At 36.0% G+C, this 26012-nt stretch overlaps 1 protein-coding gene across 3 annotated transcripts in view; it reads right to left on the bottom strand.

Moving 5' to 3' along the window:
- Positions 1–26012, bottom strand: part of LOC130560500 (BRISC and BRCA1-A complex member 2) — a 161506-nt gene that overhangs the window by 45005 nt on the left and 90489 nt on the right. For all 3 annotated transcript variants that reach the window (XM_057344320.1, XM_057344319.1, XM_057344321.1), the window contains exon 5: positions 7052–7246. In XM_057344320.1, coding sequence (XP_057200303.1) covers positions 7052–7246 — 195 coding nt within the window. The remainder of the gene's footprint in view (positions 1–7051; positions 7247–26012) is intronic.

Raw genomic sequence — 26012 nt, 5'->3', positions numbered from 1 at the left:
TATACTATAGTAGCATATATATATATATATAGTATATATTAATATATATATAGTATATATTACATACAATATCATACATATTGTACATACTGTACAGTTGAGGGCATACGTTTATGTCTTCCAGAACATGCAAAATGTAAATAATAAAAACAGAAAATAAAAATTTCACTTTTTTAGTACTGCCCTAAATAAGCTATTTCAGTATTTCTGCACTAGACAAAATATTTAGCACTGCCTTTTATGCTTAACTCGAAAATGATAAAATAACTCGTAAAATATAAAATAAATTATAAAAACATAAAATAAACGTCATAGAAACAATTGAATTTAACTTGTCAATACATTTACAACAACAATTTTATTTTTTAAAACCATTTATAAATAAACTGTTTGTGTTGCTTGATAAGAGAACCTTGTAATTCCAAGCAGAAGGAGAATAAGGAGGTATTATCTGGATTTGTCCTATTCCAAAAATATTCATTTACAAATTTGAGAGGATTTTTATATTGGAAATTTAGAATACATTTAGGGTCTGTCTTTTTCATGATTGAGAATTGTTCCCCATATCATTTTTGCTATATGGAATCCAAAAACTTTGAAGCTTAATATCTCAAAACTGCTCAGAATGCAGATAGAACCTTATAATTCCAGGGTTCCACTTTTGAACTTCTGATTGTTATTATTGTGTATTATCGACTGTGTATTATGTGTATCTGTTACGTCAAACAGCTTCATCAGTGCAACACTAAAAAACAAAAAGCAATTAGTTTTTTTCCTCCTTTATTTAAATATGATTCTGCAAGGTGTAGGTAAACTTATGACCTCTGTATTGACATTATCGCTCACCAGCCACCATGCTCTATAGATAAACACTGGCCACTAAAAAACCCACAGCCTACTTATCAACTGCTAATTTAAAGGTAAGATACCTATTAAAAATAAGGGGAAGTGGCATCTTTGCTTACTACAGTGACTATAATTCACTGTTTAACTCGCATCATCAAGTGAGGACTGCACAGATGTTTCCTAATCGCAGTCTGTTATCCCACAGACCACAGTTATCCTCACCACATCCTTTAAAGATTGTAACTTGTGAAGCAAGACAATCATGCCTTCAGCCCAACACACTGAACTCTCCCACAAATGCAACAATATTACCGACACTTCTGCAGGGTGTGTGCTTGTTTTTAACTGGTTGCGCAATATACTTTTTACCCACCAACCTGTGCATAAGGCCTGTGACATTCACATTCAGGTCTACACTGCAGTGAATAACAGCAAGAACAAACCTATGCTCTGTACTTACTTATGTTGTTGGTTCACACTACAAGGGATTATCTTCTAACTGTGACCCTGGAGTGTTCTAGAACACTGTTTCTCAACTGGTGGATCGCAAGACTATTATGATTGGGTCACAGAGGCTACGTTCATACAGCACCAGAATTCGGTTGTCAGTCCTGTATTTGAGTTCTTAATACGGTTGTGTTCACACGCAGTCGTACTGGACACATCGTACTGGACAACTAGCCCAGCGTTCCATTCCGAAGTGATCATCCCTATGCCCTACTCCTATGAAGGTATTTCAGTAGCAAAACTTGAGAGCATGTAGATTTTAATTTGTGAACTTGTAAAGTAAGTATTTGTACCTGTACACTAAAATGTACACTCACAGCCCCAATGTCAAAACTTGTCAAATAAAAAACTGAAGTTGAATGTTGAGATTTGCACTCGTGGACAAAACTCACAAATCTGTCTTCTGCATTTGAAGTTGCAGAAAAATAGTCACAAACGTGTAAACTGGCATTTACGAAAATACATCGGCAGATACAAATGCATAGCACATATTTATATGTTTTCCTAGATTCAGATTTGAATTGCAACCACAAATAGGCATCTACAACCTCTCAAACCTGTCACTGCAGTTTCAAATCTTCCCGCCTTGACTTTTGCTACTACTTTCGCGATAAACACGTTGCAAAACTAACTTGTGCACTTGAAAGCTCAGAGCCACACCGCCCCCTAATGGCAGGAAAAAACACAATATAAATAACTAATACAGTATTTAATTTAAGATGAAACTCTAAATCAATAAATACATTTTCCTTAACAAAAATACTACTTACGGCCACTTTTTTTACTATAAATTAACTTTTCTATTTTATTCTCTTTTATATTTACTGCAGTATATCTTTGTTCTATGTTTGTCCTTTATTATATATTTATTGCTTTTCTACCCCATCTGCAAAATATAATTTTTTTACAGGTACATACTGTATGACAATAAAGATCTTGAATCTGATAAGGGTGATGTATAAATTAGCAACCTAATTAACAACCTAACTTAGCTGAAGCAAGTTCACTGACGATAATGATCAAAATTAAAAACAGAAAGTGTACAGTCAGCCTGTCATTGTGTAAGGCTCCTATATCAGAATGATCAGAATCAGTTCTTGTATAACACTGAAGGGGTTTATTCTGCGATAACAACCGACTGGATGCATTATCCTGCGGCTAGTAATTATCACATGAGAAAATAATTGTACACTAAATATTGATTAAATATGTTTAAGCTCATCTGTTAAAAATCCAAACCTTCCATGAGAAAAGAAACTTCAAGGTAAACCCACAACCCCAATACTGTATATAATGGCATTGCACAGTCCTGCATACAATTTCTGTTCATTTTCCCTTTATTGAAAATAACAAAAAAATATAAAAAAGTAGAAATAGCTTAAAAGTGCAATAATGGTCAATAATACATTGCTCACTGAATTTAATTTACATTTATATTATACTACCAGGAACGTGTTTTTTTAAATATTAATATAATATTGGTAACATTATAACTAAAGCAATACTAATTCTCAAGGGTTAGGCTATAGAATCATAATGTTGAACTGTGTAAATGTACATTTTTATATAGTATATCAATGAACATTATAGTATACATAACGGAAAATGTAGTCAGCCTGTCATTATATTTTAAAACAAACCATAGTACACAACATATTATCGATAGTATACAGAATGATATCATTAAAATACATTACGAAATGATATCTATACAAGATAGTATAAGTCATGGAATAATTATACATGATAGTATAAATAAGTCTGATGGTTTCGCTTTAGTTATTTAAACATTATATAAACTATTATTTGCTAGATCCTTTCATTGTGATTTTTCCCGCCATTAGGGGGCGGTGTGGCTCAGCCGCGTGACGTCATCAAATGCCGTTCTTTCTCTCGCCTCTGAGCTTTCAAGTGCACAAGTTAGTTTTGCAACGGGTTTATCGTGAAAGTAGTAGCAAAAGTCAAGGCGGGAAGATTTGAAACTGCAGTGACAGATTTGAGAGGTTGTAGATGCCTATTTGTGGTTGCAATTCAAATCTGAATCTAGGAAAACGTGTAAATATGTGCTATGCACTTGTATCTGCTAATGTATTTTGTAAATGCCAGTTTACACATTTGTGACTATTTTTTCTGCAACTTCAAATGCAGAAGACAGATTTGTGAGTTTTGTCCACGAGTGCAAATCTCAACATTCAACTTCAGTTTTTTAATTTTTTTCCGTTTAAAATTCACTTAGCAAAAGGAGCGATAAAACAACATAATTTTCTATTTATTTGGAGTGACGTTTTGTATGGTGTCACCTTTTCGGAAGGGCCCTTCGGAGGGCGATATATCCCGTTTGGAACGCACCACTTGTCTGTCACGTCATGTGACGTATTCGCGTGCATAAGTTTCACGCCGTTAATGACTGGTTGTAGTAAGTGAATCAGTGCAGAACTCTTTAGCAATGTTGTGGACTGTTGATCTTCCAATGCCGAACAGGTGCGCAATGGTGCCAGAGGGCGATTGCGACTATTTTCTGCGCACATATTGTTCGTCGCATCTGGGTGTTGCATTTTGCAATGTGAGGCTCTAGCAATTCACAGAGACAAAGACAGAAATTGTGCGTCATGCATACATTTTCAATCCAGTCACTCTACTCCACCGGAGTTGCTCCCACCAGTTTTGCGGTCTGGGAGCGGTCCGTGTAACGCTTTGCAGTTCTTTTTTCAATTTTCACCATCAAAATTAATCAAATGAAAATTGGTTTCAAACTTTCATTTTCAATTTTCACGAGTACATCACAGATGGATAATTGTCTCTCAGTTTCATTTGTAATTATACGTGTTTGGGTAATTGCTTCAGAATATCTGATTTTCGAACAAACACAAAAATTACTTGTTTTTCTAATTTTACATTTATGTGCTTGCGCTTGCAGCTGGATCGTACCATTATCGCCGGTGGTAGGGGTGTAGTCTACAGCCGCCCACGGACCCACAGCGCTGTCGCGTTATTAAAGGCCTACGGTTTATCTAATCATATTTATCTCCCTTATGTATTACACATGTATTAAATATATTTTTACTAACACTACTGTCTGGTCTGTAATCATTAATCTATTCGACATCGGTTGCCGTTTTGGTTTTAGTCAGTAGATGGCAATGCTGCGGATCTGTATGTCATTGGGAACGGCCGGGCAGCAAGTGCAGTGAGTGCACGCACAAAAAGTAGAAGTGATGGATAACTTGTATCAGTCGCAGCCCGAGTTATTACGTAGGGTGGCGTATTGCTGCCACATACATTTTATTTTTCCACTCAATTATGTCATAATAACGAGATCATATGTCGTTAAAACAATATATGTTCTCGTTTTGATGGGATAATACAAGGGTGTAACTTTGGTTTGAGAAGTGGAGGGGGGACAAAATGGGGGGAAACGTTTTTTATTTGAATCCTATCACAAATTCAAAATACCTATGTTTTGCGTTGTTTTTGATTGTTTAAATTGATTAAACCAAAATGTGTTTTTATTGTGTAGCAAAAGTGGATGTTCATGAAGGGCGAAATGCGAGTATTGACTGAGAAACGGAGGAAAACTGGGCTTGTAAACCTGAATCTGCGGTCGAAAGGAGACGAGGATGACTTTCTAAAATGCTTAACGAGGTTTAACGTACCCAAACAACGACCAGGGAAGCCCACGTTTCTGTCAAGCCTTGTCATAAACACACTGCTGTTAAAAGAACGAGTCCTTATTAAACAAAAAAAGTAATAAATCACGCGTTGCGCGTTTCTTCCCCACAGAAGTCCATTATAAGGAAACAGCTTTAACATAGCCTACCGAAACAACGACGATTCAATTCAAATCAAAACCACGTGATTGAAAACAATCTTTCAGTGATGTTTTTTTAGTGCACACGACGCGCGCATCGACACAGGCAGACTCTTCTCTGTGACACGAACGGGATTTTGAAAAGTGAGGGGGACATGTCCCCCCTGTCCCCAGTGGAAATGACGTCCCTGGGATAATATGGCATTTAAATGATATATTTTCTTGTTATAAAGGGATAATATAACGTCTCATAATAATTACACATTAACCGTGAAAGCGACATGTTTTCTAGATGGACATTCTACCAACCGACGGATCACACTTTCATATGAATCAAGCGCACTCCACTCTCTCATTGTCCAGACAATGTGGTTAACGTGCAAAGGTAATGGTGATCTGATATAAACAGTAGTACGCACTGTAAACCCCTACCACCGGCGATAATGGTACGATCCAGCTGCAAGAGCAAGCACATAAATGTAAAATTAGAAAAACAAGTAATTTTTGTGTTTGTTCGAAAATCAGAAATTCTGAAGCAATTACCCAAACACGTATAATTTAAAATGAAACTGAGAGACAATTATCCATTTGTGAAGTACCCATGAAAATTGAAAATGAAAGTTTGAACCCAATTTTCATTTGATTAATTTTGATGGTGAAATTTGAAAAAAGAACTGCAAAGCGTTACACGGACCTGGGAGCAACCCACATTGTGCGCTCTGACATTAGTGCTGTGTTTAAAAACAAAAGGGTTTAAAGTAAAAAAAAATAGTCTCAGCCGCCGTCCGTGTCTGTTTATTACTTCTTTGCGAATAAAATCGCGCCTAGTTTTGATATATAGCACTAAATCCATTGCGATAATGTCTGTAGTATGCACCATCTTTCATGTGTACATTCGTCACTATGGTTACAAGCGTCGCGTACAGGCTTGAGTTCGGTTTCTCGTTCAAACAGACAGTATACAAGCTGCAACTTTAAACCAGTGTGTGAACAGGACATTTTGAGACTCACGCCCGTAAGTAAATACGGTTGTCAATCCTAAAAAGTGACTGTATGAACGTACCCAGAGTGACATAGAAACAACATCAACACCAAAAACTGTAATAGTAAATGTTTTTCTGATACGAGACTTTTAGTTTGAAAGACATGCGTGAAAATCATTGACAGAGGCAGTTTGAGTAGAGAGCCCGAGAAAAACGCACTGTCCTAAATCTATATCTGCAGTCAGGTGATATGTTGTCAGGCTTAATGTCAGTGTCATTATTCTTTAGTTAATTACCTAAGCTTCACCTCAGAAATGGTTACGCTGTGCTATACTGCAAATGCCGTTGTGCACGCTGTATATCCCTTCACTAAAGCGCAATAGAAACTGTCACTGTGAAATCTTACTTGTCATACTGTACAACAATAAAGACTTCCTGAAACAGACACACACAAGAAAACTTGAGTTTTACCTCATAGCTGACTGTCATATGAGCCGCGCTGAAGGACTGCATCTCATCAACACTGCCAGAATTTTATCGGAGGTAAAATTTGATCTTTATGGTCATAATCACAGTTTCACCCATTGCCTAAACGTTTCAGAAACCAATGGCGCTATCCAGACGTTATATAGTTACAGCAAGCGCAGTACGTTAGGCTAGAACTTTGTCTTTGATCTTTATTTTGTTTAGTTTATTCCGAGTCCCTTTAACATCCTGAAATGCATGTTGCAGACTTTCTTATTGCTTTTGGCTGAAAGCACATGTCATTTTTTTCCAGAAATGATTATTTTACGATAAATATTCTTTAGTACAGCGGGAGCGCTTTGGCTGATGTTGGACATAGCAATTTGACCTAAATTATCAGAAATCTCCCCAAAGAAAAAATTAAGTAATGCAGCACAGGTACCCAGCTGTTCTTGCGTCCGGTGTAGATCTCCATGCTGCGACCATAGTTGGGGTCCTCCAGCAGGCTGTCATACTCAAAAAGAAGGCGGGAGCTGTCGCGTAGACGCTGACACTGGTATTGATGGTACTGCTGCAGCATCTCTTTTACTAGCAGTAGAAGACACTCTGGTTTGCCAGCATCCCACGACACCAAGTGCTGTCAGGGTAGAGAATAAGGAAAAATGTCAGCATTTCATTATAAAAAATCAAACACAGCTGATGGTGAAAAAAGCATCTATCCCTTTTCAGCCCATATTTAAATATACATGAAACAGAATATAAAAAAAAACATAAAAGGCAAACCTATTTATTGATTATTTAAAAGTTAGTCAAATTCAGAATTCTGAAAAAGAACTGTTTGCGACCGTGACATCACACGAGGGGCGGAGTCACATGTAGAATCGTTTGATGCCTTATCATCTGAGGTTGTTTCGCCTAATGGATTTTAGTCTGAGGCCGTTTCGCCTGATGCCAATCTGTCTGAGGCCGTTTTGACCGATGCCTGATTGAGCAAGATCTTAGCACCAACGCTGTTTAACTGAGAACTGATGCCTTTTAGAGACTGAGGTGTGATGCCGTTTTATCCAATATATGAGTACCGACACTGAGGTCTGAGGATGTCCTAATATGTATGGAGTACACTACAGGACATCATGTGAGAATGCTTTCATCTTCTGATCAGGCTCAGATGCCAAAATGATGTGAAATTAAAGCCACTGAGAAATAAGAAACACTGTTCTCCCAGTTTTTAGACAACTTGTGTCTGTGCCATATTTTTTGTGCATGTAGTGAACAATGTTTTGATAAAAAAAGCTACATTTCTCTTTTAAACAGCAAGCAAGTGCAGGATATTTACAGTCTCTCCTATTGTGAACACTGCTATAAGAGAAGGAAATGAGTTGAGTGGGTGTATGCCTGTCGCAGAGTTTGCATCGCTATGTCTTTGCGGGCTGCGTGAGCGGGAAAAGGCTTGCATGCCAACACGGTTTACTTGCCTTTCCTCCTACAGGCTGACCTCATTTGCATAGGTGATCCCAATTTGCATGAGCTTCCCTGACTAGAGCAGTGCACAGGTATGCAAATTCAGAGTGAAGGGGCAAAAACCAAATTGCCACCTTTTCAAGAAGCGTTCCACCATTCTTTTTCCTGGCCTAATTCTACCCAACAGCCAGCTTTGTCTCCGAGGCCCAATTGTTCCGTGGTGTGTGAGATGTACATGAGGTGAAATAAAATTGTTGTGACACTAAATGAAAAAAGTGGAATAAAAATGTTTGCAAGCATGTTAATAAAACCATGAGCATCTCGTTTAAAGAATACTCATTTTTGTCAAGATTTAAAAACAAGACAAACAAATAATTATTCATGTCATTTCAAGGCACAAACAAACAGCCTGGGTTAAGATAAATTTGTCACATGCTGCCTTAGATTTTTAAAACTGATGCCCATGCAATTTCATCTTGAATGTCATTGCTCCTGTGACTAATTTAGAATTAACGAGCCCGACTGAGTCACAAAAGAAAAGAGAGGGGACAGAGAAAGTCTTCTATCCATTGAGGCATATATTACGCAACTTATTAACAACACAAGCAATAGTATATAGCTGAACATGTTACATTTATTGGATCAAATCAAAATGCCTTCTTGAAGATGAAAGAAAAGGACTGCTGACAGAGAAAGAGGTCCTCAGTTGTGACCGGGCATTAGGAAAAAACAATCTATTCCAAGATAAATACAACACTCACAAACAATTTTAACAGGTTTTAAATGAAAAGTTATCTAAAAGCTTTTATGAACTGGTAAGCCATGGCATAGCATTTCAGACAACTAAGTGAGTTACAATCCAGTTCATGCCCAATCCTATTCACCTGTTCATTGTGTGTCCTTTTTCTACTTTCTTCTAAAAAGGCTGATTTATAACGAATTGATTATGTACTTTTTAATTTAAAACACATTCCCAGTCAATACCTCTGAAAAGAACCTTTAATTTATAAATAAGGACATACATATGTACAGTATATATATATTTGTAAATCTACTATTTCAGTGGTTCTCAAACTTTTCAGATCAAGTACTACCTTTGATAAAATTATTTGTTTTATTGTACCACCAAAGAACCGCCACAGAAAATCATATAAACAAACACTCAAATTAATAGTAGAGCTGTGAATCATTATCTTTATACCTTGTCCTCCAATTCTAATCTAATACATTTACATTTAGTAATTTAGCAGACTGTTAAAACTCTAAGTTCCTTTTAAACTCTAGGTTTCTTTCTGTGTTTGGATCACAGTTCCTTTCGAACTCTATGTTCCTCTAGGTTCCCTTTGAACTCTATATTTCCTCAAATAATCAGACCAAATTCATAAATGGGTTGGATGTTGTGAGAGAATATTCTCAGCAGAGCTCTGGGTGTAAGAGACCAACACAGGGGTATATTAGCGTTAGCTTTCTTACTCGTTTATTTCCCCACAGGCAGCCCTTTATATTTGGTACAGAAAAAGAACACAAGAACAGCTGCAAGCAAAATATGTTTACGTTTCATCTTATGACCAAATAAGGTATGACAAGGTATCTGCAAGCAGGTATGTCTAGGGTCTGTTTATAACCTAACAGACAAAGAATGTCGGCCCCTTCTCTCCATGGCCTTGCATACAATTGGATATATTTATTCGTGTGGGGAACTAAAACCTAACACAGACGCTTTTATCCAAAGTGACTTACAAATGAGTTAAACAATGGAAGCAATTGGCACAACATAAGAACAACAAAAAGCATAAGCGCAGTAAAACTGGTCTCATATAGCCTACCAGAGTATACAAGGGTAAGTTGTTTTTTTTTAAGGATAGAAAGAGTAGAAAAGAGATTTAAGTCAGAACTAATCGGTCAGGTGCTGACGGAAGAGATGTGTTTCAGCCGATTCTTACAGATGGCTACAGAATCTGCTGATCTTGTAGCAGCGGGCAGATCATTCCACAAATGTGGAACAGATCCAGAGAAGGTGCGTGAGAAACATTTTTTTGATACAAACACTTTTTTATTTACCAGCTGTTTTCAAACTAAAGAACATGTTTTTTCCATGTTTTTCAAGTTAGTCAGCAGCAATAGTGAACACAAAACATTTTTCTGTAGTGCACTGTAAACAGGGCTCTGTAAATTACTTATATGGGGGATTTATTAACTTTGTGGGGACTTGTAGAAAGACTACAAACCAATGTTAAAGACATCAATGTGGAAAGAATATTTAACACAGAAGATAAATAAATAAAATATACGTATACTTAAACACCAAGAGAACAGCTGTATATAACCAAAGTCTGATATAACAAACAGACTCACACTTTACTCTAAAGTGGTGCGTCAAAACTAAATCGCAACTTGCGCTTCATTGATTTAACCCCAGATGCAGACGCGTGTTGAATTAGTGCTTTACAGCATTTACAACAGCTTTAAACAGCGGTTCAGGTTCAGAAATACATAAGAAACTTAATTTACACAAATACATCGGAAGAGAGAGAGTGAGATACTCGCAAGCGCCTGTCTCTGTGTTTGAGCTCCCTGCCTGTCATGCGCCTGAGTTACATCGACCAATGATAAAAAAACAATCATTCATACAACTATAGGCCTATTAAAATTGCACATAGGGATGTATTCCGTGTTTATCTATCATGTATTAAACATTTAAAGTTGTATTTAAAACACGAAATGTAAATTAATATATAGAGTCACGTACCACCAGGGGTATCTTCAAGTACCACTAGTGGTGCGCGTACCACAGTTTGAGAACTACTGACTGTACTATTTAGTTGGTACGTACACGAAAAACCTGGTCTAACTGAAAATCATTGTTTTTAAAAATCAAATTACACTCCCCTCGGACAAAATAAATGAAACAGTATCATTGAAGTAATGTTTTGGATTAAACGGTTTTTCAAGTCACGTGACCATGTAACATCACAATTGGTTGCAACTCATCATTAGGCAAAATTAGAGTTTAAAAATTACAGTTTTGAGAGTAAAAAGTAAAAAACATACTTGTGTTTAACAAATAATTGTTTATTTTGAAATGAAATCATATTTTTACTTTGTTTCAAGGTCAATTTTTGATTAATTTTAAATTAAAAGTAAAGGTCTGAGCCAAAGAATACAATTTGAGAGAAACTAAAAATAGCTGTAACAAATTAGAATATTTATTTTTTAAGTTTGTCCAGAGTAAAATTGCAGAGTGGAAACAAATGGAATGCAAGAATGCAAGTGAACGTGTTTTAACAAGAAATATGTAATATTGTGAAAGTATAACAGACTTTTTATGTTGACTTACTAAAAAAAAATAAGGTTAAATCCGCAATTTTTAGGCCAGATTTCATAAAATCTTTAATGGAGTCATTAGGCTTGTCTAATTCATTTAAAACTGACCTAAAATACCTTAATAACTGTTACAATCTTACATTGAATTTTAAATTCTTTACAGGATCATGAGAAAGGGGTCATGGGAAAGTGAATGTTTCCACATAAGAGGAGTGGTTTTCTGGAGACTGTCTTACAGTAAGTCTTACTTTAAACATTAGATGACCTCATTGCTTAGTGTCACTCCTCTTTGTAGGGAGTAACACATGTGCGTGTGAGACATTTCTTAGATTACCATTACTCAATGAATAGATAAAATGTATATCTTCTATGATATAGCTTAGGATAAATCACTTTGGGTACTCCATTAACTTCCTAAAGAGAGCAGAAGATAGCTTTGGCCATGTTTGGTGGGCTGCGCTGAGCTACAACATACGGCACTTTGACCCCGAGTCCCTGATAAGATACAAGGATTAGACATACTGTAATTCTGTTACAATGCCAATTATTCAAAGATATGAAAGACATTCTCCATACACTGTAGCTGTGATCAGAAGACAACACATCAGAAGACAACAAGACAGCCGAAGACTACAAGAGAGCGATATTCTCTCTTTTTCGTCACTGTGCCGTCAATGTTTTGGAGTAACTGTGAATGCCGTCATTTTGAGTTGCATGGTGGTTGTGTAAAGTGCAACCACTTATTTAACTACCTTTCATAAAAACTGAATAGAAATGACCCAAGAAAACATCTGAGGCATTTAATGGCTGAACCCGTGCCAGAAACTGTAAAGGCCAGCTGGTGATGATATAGCCGCTGTTGCTCACATGTCCATTAGCCACTTCTATCCGTTATTATCCTACATTTAGAACTATCTGTTTTGAGATCTCAAGGGTCAATGGTCAGAGCTATTTGCATGCCACATTGATAAAGAACCAAAGCACTGAACATAAAACGGTTTAGTAATAATACTTTCTACAGAAAATAAAGGCCCCTTCACAGTAGTGAAGAGGCTAACCTCGGTCTGCCCAGCCACATGTCTCTCTGTAGATCAATATAAGCAAAAATAAATATCCCATTGTGTTGAAGAAAGACCGACTTGCCATTTTTTGCCTGTAGAGGAAGCTGGAGTAGAGGCAGGAGCCTTATATCAATGACTTCATCGTCCTGGGCAGTCTGTGGTTACCAGCAACAACGGAATTCCCGCAAAGTGTGGGTGACGGAAAACAAGATGGATATTGTTTAGGTAGGTGATTTAGGACGAGGGTATGAACAGCCCAAGGAGTTTATGAAAAAGAATGAAAGACAAAAGAAGCCAATGATAGAAATGTGCTGTGTCAGATGAACTATGTTTGGACCACAGAGTTGCATGTCACTTTGTGCTCCCCAGACAACACAAAAGAGACAGCCGTTGGTTGCGAAATGGTAGATACGGGCAATAAAACAGAAGGCCTACAAACAAAAGGTACAGTGATGCAATATTTACACTCTTTCTGAGTCACTTCGACTCGTGTCTGCCTGGAAACCATTTCAAACTCAGAGAGAGCACAAAGCAATCTTTCAACACACCTCAGACAGTAACATTACTAACACCATTACACACATTATTGATCATAAGTTTAAACAGTGGAAAGACTTATTTTTTAAATTGGTGTTTAAAATACTGTATATGTATTTTTACTGGCAACCTAACTCACTGCAAAACAAGTTTTAATTTCATAAAATATTTTTAAACCAAAGAAAACAATAAAAAATAATGAATAGTACAAAATCTGCATGATTGAAAACAGGTTCGGAATTTTGTTTACATCTAACTATCAGCAATAGTAATAGTAACATAGTAACAGTAAAAAAATAATTTCTGCATAGGATAGTTGTTTTCCACAATACTTTATGGCCCCAATAGGAGCACTTTTAAAGTTAAGTGTGAGTTACTGTATGTTGATCTGTCAGCGCTAGGTTGATGTACAGTGGGCGTGATGCCTCCAGGTTCAATAACGCCCGGGAGACACACCCAATCCTACGAACCCTCCGAGCAACCACCCACACACATGAGCACACATGCAGGAAGAAAGTTCCTCTGATAGCGGTGTTCTGCATGATCTACTCAAAAAACTGTCACAAGAAATCTGTGGGTGAGCGCATTAAACAATGGCAATTTGCAAATAAATCTTAGAGGACATTCTGGATTGGTTAGATTAATTGTCTTTATTGAATTCATGGAATGTAGATTTTCAATAATAAAATAAGGAAAAAATGTGATGGTGAAAGTTTATTTTTAACACTTAATCCATCTTTTTTAAATCCATGTTTCTAACCAGGAAGAGCTGTCATCTGAAATACAGAGATAATTATTTGGGGTAATTCTAATATAGGTACTTAAGCCTTAACATAATTTTTTGTGCCGCTGGCCCAATAAGTCAGTCAACCCCAATAACAAAATAATGAGCTGAAAATAAAAACAGAAAAACTATTAAATTAATCTGCGCTAGGTCTAATTAAAGACTGGGCAAGTGTTCAGTTTCCCTATTGAAGTGTCTATAGAGTGCCAAGTTTAAGATCACACTAAATTTATTTTGTCATGTGTTCAAAAGGACTTGGCTGATGAGGTCCATAATGTTCTCCTCATAAAAATATGATGCTTGTAACAAAACTGAACTAAACCAAAGACATTTTACTATGAAGCAGGGCTTGTGAAAGTCTTTTTAAAATTACTTTCTTTTTGCGTGAAAGAACTTTCAGAAAATGTTCAGTTAGCTGAAGAGGTCAAACTAAATTACACATGTTGTTTATTTTCACAATTACATTTTAAACAAGATGTGCAATTATTTAATGCCTTTTATTAAATGCGGAAAATATGGTTTATGAATACACCCTGATTTGTGGTGTCAGTGCAATTGACATCACAACAATATTGAGCAAAATATTGAATAATAATATTGTTTGATAATCATAAAGCAAAAGCTATGATTATCAAACACACCTACACACACTTTTGTGTGTGTAACTGCACTGTTTACAGAAGAGAAAATTATTTTCCAAGGTCAAGAACTTCCCAAGTTCAGTATGTGCTTTTACCTGGGATGACCTTGGTTGTATAGATGGTTTTATCGGACATACGCGTATTGTGACTGTTATGCGCCTTAACTTCCGGTCTGTGTTTGTTTATAAGTCTATCTAGTGGTTAGTAATATTGCGCCGACTACAAAAGCAGTTAAAGTTAAAGGGACAGTTCCCCCAAAAATGAAAATTCTGTCATCATAGACCACATTTACATGGACAACAATAATCCGATATTAACACGATTAAGACAATACTCTGATTAAGAATGCACCATGTAAACAGAGCTTTTTGATTATCTTAATCCGTCTAAACTCATAATCGTAGTAAACACAAATCGAATTAAGACGGATGGAGCACTCCTATTTTAGTCGCATTATCGAAGTGCGGTATAGACATGTACACACCTTAATCGCACTATTACCGGCGCGTAGGAACTTTCGCGGCACTTTGTGACAGGTTACACACACACGCATGGCAGTGGACAGCAGTTTCGTTTTACGGCAAACAACATGGCTTCAAGCAAGAAAGCACATTTTTGGTCCGAACGGGAAACAAGAAAGATGCCAAAAATTCTAGAAAATAAATGAAACACCAAAAACTGTATGTGGTACCATGGCGAAGACGAACTGTTTGTTGATACATGGAATTATGGAGGGAACGTTGAACAGTGTCGCTTAGGGACGTAATGATATGCCATTAATCGAACTATGTAGTGTAACATGTAAAACGGGAACATGAAAGGTATATTCTTAAAGCAACTCATGTAAACACCTTAATCGTAATATTAGTTTACTCAGAATAAATAATTTGATTACTGACATCCATGTAAACGTGGTCATTTACTCACTCTCAGGTCGTTCCTGTATAAAAAGAATGTAGCAATTTTCAGTTCTGGGACATCATCCACTACCAGAGTAGATTTTTTTTTGTTCTGCTGAACACAGAATGAGATATTTTGAAGAATTAAGCAAAGAAAACAGTTCTGGGGCACCTTTGACTACCATTTAATTTTTCCTACTATGGTAGTCAACTGAAAATTGCATTCTTCCAAACATCTTTCTCTGTGTTCATCAGAACTAGGGGTGGGTCATTCTGTGTCAACTCAACCAGAGGTCTCTGGCTCAAATTTTTTATTTATTTTTATTTTTACAGAAGCATGACCAACATCAGTAGTGCTGAAAAACAAAAATTTGAATCCCACCGACGAATAGTAATTGAGTAATCCATTAATTTGTAGAGGGAGGTAAAAACTACAATTTATTAGGGGGAGTAAAAATGACATGACAAATATGGCAGCATGATCATTTTATTTTACAGAGATTGGTAAATCTGTTGATAAAATCTGTTAATTTAATGTACACATTTTCTTTTAACGAGGAATGTCGGAAGAAAAAAAAATGTTGAAACCAGAAATGTATATTTTTTCCTTCTATCAAAACAACTGCATTGAACATAACAATTTCAGTGTCCTTTTAGCACTAAGTTACTGTTAAAAATGATCGGGTTGAGGCATATTAACTTAGCTCTAAATAATTTATTCATAAGATTCTATATTTCTTTTAGTTATAGGGAAATTTAGATAAAGGGATGTTGTTAATTATGGCCCTAGCACCTATGATGTGAGGAATTGCTCCATTTGCATTCATCTTCAAAATGAATCACATTTTGAGAGCCTAAACATGCTTGAAAAGTCATGAAAGTTTGCATACATGTCAGAGGTGGCGAAAATGTACATCTTATATGGGTTTCAGAATGAAGTGTGGCAAAATGGCTCTATAGCACCACCTACAAAATTTCAATAAAGCAGCCCTCGTGCTACGTTTCACGTTAAATCATGTTAGGGGCAGTCATGGCCTAATGGTTAGAGAGTCGAACTCGTGACCAGAAGGTTGCCGCTTCGATTCCCAGGGCCGGCGGGTAACGACCAGAGATGGGAAGTAATGAAGTACAAATACTTCGTTACTGTACTTAAGTAGATTTTTCTGGTATCAGTACTTTACTCCACTATTTATTTTTCTGACGACTTTTTACTTTCACTTCTTACATTTTTACGCAAATACCTGTACTTTCTACTTCTTACATTTTCAAACCAGGCTCGTTACTTTAGTTTTAATCTGTATTTGATGCACAATCAATATTATTTCTTGTCATTGCGTGACTTTTTCAACCTAATGATAGGTCTGCCTAAAAGCCGAAGCGCTGTGTGAGGTGGCCACTAGCCAATCAAATGTAAGAAGGCGGGAGTTACTGTTTACAGAGCAAAGCAGTGACCAATCAAATCAAAGAAGACGGAGTAACCGTTCTCAGATCTCGAGCGTGATATTCTGCATCATGTGGTGACTCGTGAATGGTAGGGTTTTTTAGCGCGAAAGGACCAGATTTTAAATATGTAATTTAGCTATTGAAGCGGCCGCAATGCCAAAGTAGCCTAAATATAAATTGCACAGTAGTAAGTGGGAGGATGACTCAAATCTCACAATGTGAATTACACATGTGGTGAGACGACTCGAAGATTCTTTGTAAATATAACATTAACTGTAATTGAAATCAGAGCACAGTTAAACAATTTAATAAAGTCAAACTGTAAATGGGATTATACTACTTCTGTCCAGCATCAGCAAATCTTTTCAACTTTACAGACTTTAGTCTGGCATACTCGTCCTTGACAGCTACTGAATTTAAAACAGTTTTGCTAAATTTTGCATGTTCTACAAATATAACTTCACGAAAGATGTACTGTAGTTCTGTCAGAAGTTAAGGCAGCTCGTTAAGGTAAGAGCATTATTGTTGCTGTTGTTCATTAGTATGTATGAATTGCATATTTTTTGCTATCGTGGTGTGCGCATTAAGTTCATGAACGAGTGAAAAATACCTGCTCATTGCGTTGCTTTCCGATGAACTAATTATAGTGGGCACTTTTGCACAAAAATGCGCTAATTTCCTGATTGCCGCTTTGAAGTGGTTTCTGGACATATCCTATTAGTCTTATTTTCTCATTTTCTTAATGCATTTGCCTTGTTTGATCTGTTTGATCTATTTTCCTGATTTTTATTATATTTTTTCATCTTGTCATGATTATAATTATAAGGAAATAAAAAACGATCCTTATCAACGTTGATTGACATTGCAATAAAATACTATCACATTATTTTGGCAGTTAAAATTTTGGGCTGGTTTTTGTTGAAGTGAGTAGGTTTTAGTGAGCCTTTGGGCAGGAAATCATCCACCTAATCTAGCAACACTGACATAAGTTTTAATGTTGAACGAGTGTAACGTACAATGTAAGAGGTTAAACATTTAATATTTTAAAGCGAGGCATAATTTCAAGAAATGTGTTTAACCAATCGAGAAAAACAGTAATGTTACCAAGTAAATTGACTTGCCTAATTAATTATCTCTGTATTTCTTAGTTTTCTCTTTTTGACAAGATCTCCCAAGTGTCTACAACCTTTGTATAATGATATGTCCTTGACTGGTCTGTGCTTAAAATTTAAAGGGACAGTTAATCTAAAATTGAAAGCAGTGAAATTCTGTTATAAAATGTTTTGACAATCACAGTACCAAACAGTCATTTCCTGGCTATTACGCATCACAGACATAGGCTAGTAGTCTAAGAAGCTGCCACGGACCAAGGCGGAAGGCAACACAAAGAATAGCTAAAATTATGGTTGAGAACTTGAGACAAAGGGAATTCTGTCACAATTATTATCAATACGCTTGTCCTTTACGCTCTTATCTTACATCATAATTGTATTATAAATTTGTGTTTTTTTCCACTACCTAGGTAGTGGCAAATAGATTTATTCCATCAGTCTTTTTTATGCTTGTGTTCTACATAATGGTAGTTCAGTTGTGAGGTACGAGCGTGACTCTAAAACAGGTAGTAGTATTGGCTACTTTTTACTCAAGTACATTTTAGAGCCCATACTTTATACTTTTACTTGAGTAAACAAGTTTAGTCAGTACTTCAACTTTTACTTGAGTACTTTTAAACATGGGTATCTGTACTTCTACTTAAGTAAAGGATGTGTGTACTTTTGCCATCTCTAGTAACGACTGAGGTGCCCTTGAGAAAGGCACCTTACCCCTACTTGCTCCCCGGGCGCTGCAGTGATAGCTGCCCACTGCTCCGGGTGTACGTGTGTTCAAGACTTGCTGTGCGTGTGTTCACTACGCTCTGGATGGGTTAAATGCAAATTAATTTTCAAATTAATTAATTACTATTTATCGGTGGCATTTAACAGCAGATACTTAGATTGGTTATGGTATGGGGATATATCTGAAACACATGTCTTAAGTAGAGCAGTTGGTGCAGGGTCAAGCTGACAAGATTTTGTGTTAGATTTCATAATTAGATCACTTACAATAGCAGGAGCAACATGATCGAAATCAGAGAAATTGTGCTCTTGGTGATCAGACCCTAAATCAGTGTAAGCGGTGCAGGTTTGAGGAGTATCTAGAGCAATACAAGCAGTGACTGATTTTAATTTACCTGAAAAGAACTAAAGAAGAAAACCATTCACCAGATGTTCAGAAGATGAAATGTTATGTTTTAGAGGGTTGGTGAGCTTATTCACAAGAGAATGAAGGGTCTTGAAAAATATGAAGTACGTGCTGAGGTGAGGACTGCATGGTAGTTATGTAGATGTTCGGTTTAAGCATGAGAGTATACAGCAAGCCCAGTTTTCTGTCTTTGATATAGGTTTGTAGTCTTTCTGCAAGTCCACACAAAGTTAATAAATCCCCCATAAAAGTCATTTACAGAGCCCTGTTTACAGTGCACTACAGAAAAGTGTTTTGTGTCCACTATAACTGCTGACTAACTTGAAAAACATGGAAAAAAAACATGTTCTTTAGTTTGAAAACAGCTGGTAAATAAAAGTGTTTGTATTATTAATAACATTTTAGAATTGGAGGACGAGGTGTATCTAATCATGATGCAAGTAAAGATTCACAGCTCTACTATTAATTTTAGTGTTTATTCGTGTGATTTTCTATGGCAGTCATTTGGTGGTACTTGGAACAGCTAATTTAATTTTATTTTATTTTGGTACTTGATCTGAAAAGTTAGAGAACCACTGTTCTAAACCATTTAGAATAAAATAACTTGTCCACAGGCGATCAATGCAAACCTCAAAACCCTGATGGTCCTGTACACTATAGGGATATAGGGATGGCAACTAATAAACTTGTTGTTACCGGTAACACCAGACCTTAGAAAGAAAATATATTTGGCAATGACGTTTTGCATCTATGGCGCTTATTTTGTATAAACAAAGTGCAAAACAAAGGTGTGTCGGTATCCAAGTAATGTAATAAGTGGATAGCCTTTGCGTTTTTTAATGAGTCTGCTAGGTATGTGTTTTGCGCATGAGCCGTACGCACGTGTACGTGCATGACCTTAAACTTGATCATCGTTAAGTTATTTAGAGTAAACTGTTATCGACAATTAATCAATCATTGATTAGTCATTAACATCCCTAATCAGAATAAAGTAATTTATACAGGTATGAAATTAAATGAGGGTGAGTCACTGATGACAAAATCTTCATTTTTGGGTGAACTATACCTTTAAGGTGATGAGTAGACTGAAGTTGGGCTCAGGTTGTTGTGCTTGTCTCAACGACTTATTAATTCGTTCTAGTAGTGTGATTTTGTTGCATTTAGGTTTAGCCAAGTAAATGGTCTTTTCTTCAACTAGTAACCCAAAATAATACTGGCTAGACATAGATTTAACTTGCTAGCTAATGTATTTAATTTTATTTTTATTCTACAGGGACTCTTTTGTGATTGATTCTTTACTGAAGTCTACTGGGAGTTAAGGTTGGGCCACAGTAACATTTGTTTATGTTGTTGCCATTGAAACATTCGATATGTGGGTCAGTGACAAAAAGGGGTTGGCAAGATGAGAAAATCACAAAACTTTTAAAGGGCTTTTCATATGGTGCGAATAAGTGTTTTTATGTGTCTTTCGTGTGATATAAGTTGCCCATGCATGTATTAGACACGTACAATTGCTAAAATGAAAGTGTCGGAAACAAAAGATGCATTCTATCTAAAAGCGAATGCTCACCCAGACCTACCTGAAATGCCTCGTGTAACCACACCCCCACAAATCTACGTCAGTTCGTGGTATGATTTGACTAAGACCTCCCAAATGTATACGCAAGTAAGGTGGGCATACCTGTCAGTGCAATATGGTAAGATGCGTTACATTTCCGTCACACGCTTGCAGTATTCCACCAATCACTATGCACTGGTTAACTGGCCAATCACAGCACACCTCGCTTTTCAGAGCGATGAGCTTTGTAAAAAATCTGCGTGTTTCAGAGAGGCGGGGCAAAGAGGAGATACAAACATGCACGGTATGTGTAAAATACAGCGTTTTTGAACCTTAAATTGTGTATACACATTGCTTAATCTAAAACAAACGATAATATAATATTTTGAATATTTAAAAATGTAATTAGTGTATTTATGTTAATTTTGTTTAATTACAAATAACATTTGCACATTTTTTTTTAAAAGTAAAGACTGGAGGTACCTGAAAAGTCAAATGGTGTTAACTGCCAACGAATGAGAAATATTAACTTTTTATCCACCTAGATGGAATGTAAACAAAAAATAATTATTTATTTGAAAATATCACACGAAAATAGATTTTAAGTTATCTAAAAATATAAATTTTAATGCGTTTTTGCAACATTTATTGGGACATATGCTGAAAACACCTTTGTTTTCTAAATAATCTCGGACAAACATGTAAAAATGGCTAAAAACTATATAAATACACTAAACTATATGCTTCTCTTTTATTACACATGAATTTTCTTGTATATAGTTATATTTTTTATGAAAAATACGGGTTACGCCAATTTACACTAACCAGTTACATAACTTGACCTTGTTGCTTCTACAGCCAAAGGCCATTGTTTGTTGAATAAATTAAAACTGAAAATCAAGCATGACAGGGAGCAGCGAGCAGGATGCAGTTCATCCCCAGACCTTAATAAACACATTTATTATCAAAAATTCTTTATTTTATATTTTAGAAAGCAATAGTCTGGAAACTCATAATTTTCTCCATACTCAATTTTCTTTTTTTTCACTAATCCAGACCTGGAAAACAATCAAATAAAAATCCATAATTTTCCAAAACGCATAGGAATCCTTATAGTTTGGGCATTTCAGAGTGAAACTGATGTTCAAAGAAGAATTCCTGGTGAGTGTGAGACATAGAGGTAAACAGGACCAGAGGAATAAAAGTGCTGAGAAAACACAGGTCACTCTGGACAGTGATGCAAAAAAACATTTTTAAAGGTAATTTAAAGGTCTGGAGAAGGTGCCTATAACAGACCTGCAAACTCGGAAGAGGTGGGAAAGGTGTCAGCCATACAACGGGGGTGGATTTTGGGGGTGGATTGTATTGTAATTTTCTTTAGGCTTTTGGCCTGCTCAAGTTTTTTAAGTGCACCACATGACACCTATGGAGCAGCAGCTTATCACGTGACAATAATTTTGAGCTACAGGAAAAAGTGAAAAATATGGATTTTGGTCGAATTTGAGATTTTCATAAAAAAAAAATACATTGCCCTCGTCTCGCGATCCCAATGCTCCAAGTCATAATTAAACATCTAAAATGATCTTCATTTGTCTACGTTTTCTGAGAGGTACACCTTCCTAAGTCTTTCCTAATACAAACTGGATACGCGTGTCCATCGGAACCAAAGCGCTTTTTAGTTTACCTAAATTTGTTTTAATTTTTCTTTTTCTAAGTACTGTGTTTTTCATTTTTTACTATACAATAGTGGTATATTTGTCCACATAAATTACTGTAGTATACTATAGTATTTACTATCGTAAACTGCAGTAAAATTCTTAGATACTATACTGTAACAATCAATTTACTACAAGGGCACTACAATTTTCAATAGCAAATACTATAGTACACTACACTACACTGGCAGTGTTCAGTTTAACGGGACTTTTATTTTGACGAGTCTTCGGGAAGTCGCTTGAGTTTTTGCAGATAGCTTCACTCAAACAGTAAAACGCTCGGAGCAACTCTGGAGATCAAGTTCATGTGTTCACGTCCTCATACAGTGCAGACACGGCTAAATCCTCAACCACTCGTGTTGTATGTTAAACTGTGCACATAATTCAGTCAGACACGCAGAACAGCCAGATGACATTTAAATAACAGGATTCCGCGTCCGCATCTAGTTAACGTACATGGACTCGGTGTGCGCTATTGAATAATATCACACACAAACAAGCACAACCACGACAAACGCACTTCACACAAACACTCAGCTCTGTCTAATGCACATATTCTAATTATTCTACATGTATGTCGTACTGTTGTTGTTGTTTTTTTTCAAGTGACTTGTCCGGTCGGGCAAGTAAAATTCTCTCTCACTTGCCCATACAAAACATTCTCTTGTCATGGACAAGCGGACAAGCGTAAATGTCGAGCCCTAAAAGGTGTCCTGAACTGGCCTTGTTTATTGTTTTATACTGTTGTATGAGGTCTACTTATGACGTTCGCAACATTCAGTCTTTACATTCTTTACAACTTTACATTCAAAAACATCACAATCGATAAGTAATAAGCTATTTTCTACCCGGGTTTTGAGGCCGGCTCGACAAACGCTCGGTTTTAATGGGCGTGCCACATTCAAGACTTGGAAGTAAACGCCCACTGATATGATTGGATAGCAGTTTGCGTAGTAAACTTAGTTGGAGCCTTCTGTGAATTTGGTTAGACACGTAACGTTAGGTTACACATTAGCCCTATTCGCACAGGATTAGTATTATCTGGGGACCTCGTGTGATTTAGAAATTCCCTCCCCACATCTGTATTTCATGTGAAGCCTGTGATTTTACTCAAATTTACTGACTTATTTCCCGGATGTGATGGAAAGGCTTTGCGTATAGTTTGTATAGCCTATAGTTGTATGGTGTATAATAATATATGACCGTACCTGTCAGCATTTGAGACCCGTGATCGCGGACAGAAGATCACCACGATCGCGGGTCTCAAATGTTACTAGAGTTTCCATGATAAATAAACAAATGGGAGACTCCCGGACAAAACTACAGTGTTGGCAGGTAACTTATGGATATGACCCAGCACCCGAAATAACATCAAAACACTTCAAAACAGCCTCCATTATTCGCAAATGGTGGATAAAACCTTGAAAAATCCCAAATCACAGAGATGCCGATTCGCACAGGACTAATATTATCACAGGACCTCGGTGTTCATCAAAATAGGGTAGGTAAATTGTGGGGGAATTTTTTCTTTACAAATTACAGACATTTCCGATTCGCACAGGATTACATTTACATTTATGCACTTGGCAGACACTTTTATTCAAAGCGACTTACATTGCATTATCCTATACATTTGTTTCTAAGTATGTGCAATCCCCTGAGATCGAACCCACGACCTTGGCGTTGTTAACGCCATGCTCTTACCACTGAGCTACATGAATCACAGACAACCTCTGCAATTATTACAAATGACTAGAGGTCCCCAGGTAATACTAATCCCGTGCGAATAGGGCTTAACAAAGCAATAGTGACGCATAGTACAAAAAATGTTTTACTCACACAAGATTCACTGTAAAAAATCCAACTTGCAAAAAGTTGTAAAAACTATTATCTATTAGTAAAACTGAACAATAAAACTATAAAAATAAATAAGTTGGTTAAAAAATTGTCTGACCAACTTAATTTAAACTGTTGACTGGATGTGCACATGCAAGTTTACAAGCACACATGTTGATTTGGTGGTTGGAGCATGCGCGCTGTAACATGATATGCCATTTTGATTGTCAGTCAAACGTGCAGCACGAGATCACGACAAACTTCATCTTTTCAAACGTCATCGTTTAAAGTAAGTATCTTTATTCATTTTATTACATTTATTATATTGTTAGAATGTTTGTAAAACATTACACATTGTGATCATTAAGCTATTAAGATATAAGATATTGTTCGCGACATGCAAATATCTAACGTTACCGTTAGAGTTTAGAATACCAGTAAAATGTACGTTGTGTGTTTTGACCTATGTTTGAAACTAAATTCATAAGTAATGTAGTGTCACCGGGCAAGCTTATTTTAAAGTAAGTTTGCATGAATGTTCTCATCAAGGAGAAAATGTCGCAATCCGGGGTTTAGGCCTATATCTTGTAAATCTAACTTCATGTTTTACAATGCTGGCTAAATGTATCACAGTTATCAGACATAGTGTGCGATTTGTCTTATAAGTTAGACTTAACTCAAAATATAATTGTGTTGTTTATTACATCACAGAAAAAGCCGTTGGAGTTCACATGGAATGATAGCGCCATGTGGCACGAGATCACGACAAACTTAATCTTTTCAAACTTCATCGTTTAAAGTAAGTATATTTATTCATTTTGTTATATTTATTAGATTGTTAAAATGTTTGTAAAACATCAGTGTGACCATTAAGCATATTGTTTGCGACATGCAATCTAACAAATCTAACTTCATGTTTTGCAATCCTGGCTATATTTACCAGTTATCGGAAATTTGTTGTTGTTGAAATGCAAATTCACAATGTCACTTTAATAAAAAATTTGTTTTGTTGTTGATAGTGCATTTATTTTTCACTTTTTTCAGAATCTTTTGTGTGCCATTTTATTTGTTAATTTATTTTAATTTAATTTGTATTTTTACTCTTTTTTTTTATTTAGTTAATTGTTTGTTTTAAAATGTTCATGCTGATTATATACAGTATGTTCACATTGTTGACAATATTACATTGCTGAAAGGTGGGCAGACCATCCAGTGTTGAACTGCTTTGTTTCAAAGTTGCAGTTCTAAAAACTGTTTATTTCACATGTTTATTGGTGTTTTAATGTTTTATGCATTCAAAGAAATAGAGTCAAAGCCTAAGCATGTTAAAAGGTTAAATGTGAATCTTAATTTATCCTCCGTTAGTTTTAAATTGATTTTGAAAATTTTCCAAGATTTTTTTATTTTATTGCCTGTCATTTTGTTTCTGTTAGGAAGTATGGCTTTGATTTGACCTTATTTATATTTCTTTCAACATTAAGGATAATAAACAAAACTTGAAACCTGCAGTTATAGTTATATTTTATAACATTGCTAGAAAATAAACAGATAAAGTGCAGGACCTGATTGATGCGAGTTATAAGAGCTCAAAAAAGAGTTATTAAGAGCTTTCATAAAAAAGGTCAAAAAGCAGATACAAGCAATACAAAAGTAATCTGTGCGGCTCCTGACGTCATATTAATGTATTATGAAGTGACTTGATCGGTCTCTAAAATAATTATTAAATACCATCTGTAAACTACAGCTTCTGCGACTGAAACTTCAGACGAATATCAATCGCACCTAAGTCAGGGTCAGTTTAACCTAAAGGGTCCTCATTTACCCATATGTTGTACCAAAATTATTTTTCTTCTTTCATAGAAAACGAGGAAAACTTTTAAAGAATACTGATGCAGCTCTTTTC

This window comes from Triplophysa rosa, linkage group LG10, assembly GCF_024868665.1.
Source record: "Triplophysa rosa linkage group LG10, Trosa_1v2, whole genome shotgun sequence".
Lineage (NCBI taxonomy): Eukaryota > Metazoa > Chordata > Actinopteri > Cypriniformes > Nemacheilidae > Triplophysa > Triplophysa rosa.
This window is presented reverse-complemented; position numbering and strand designations above follow the sequence as displayed.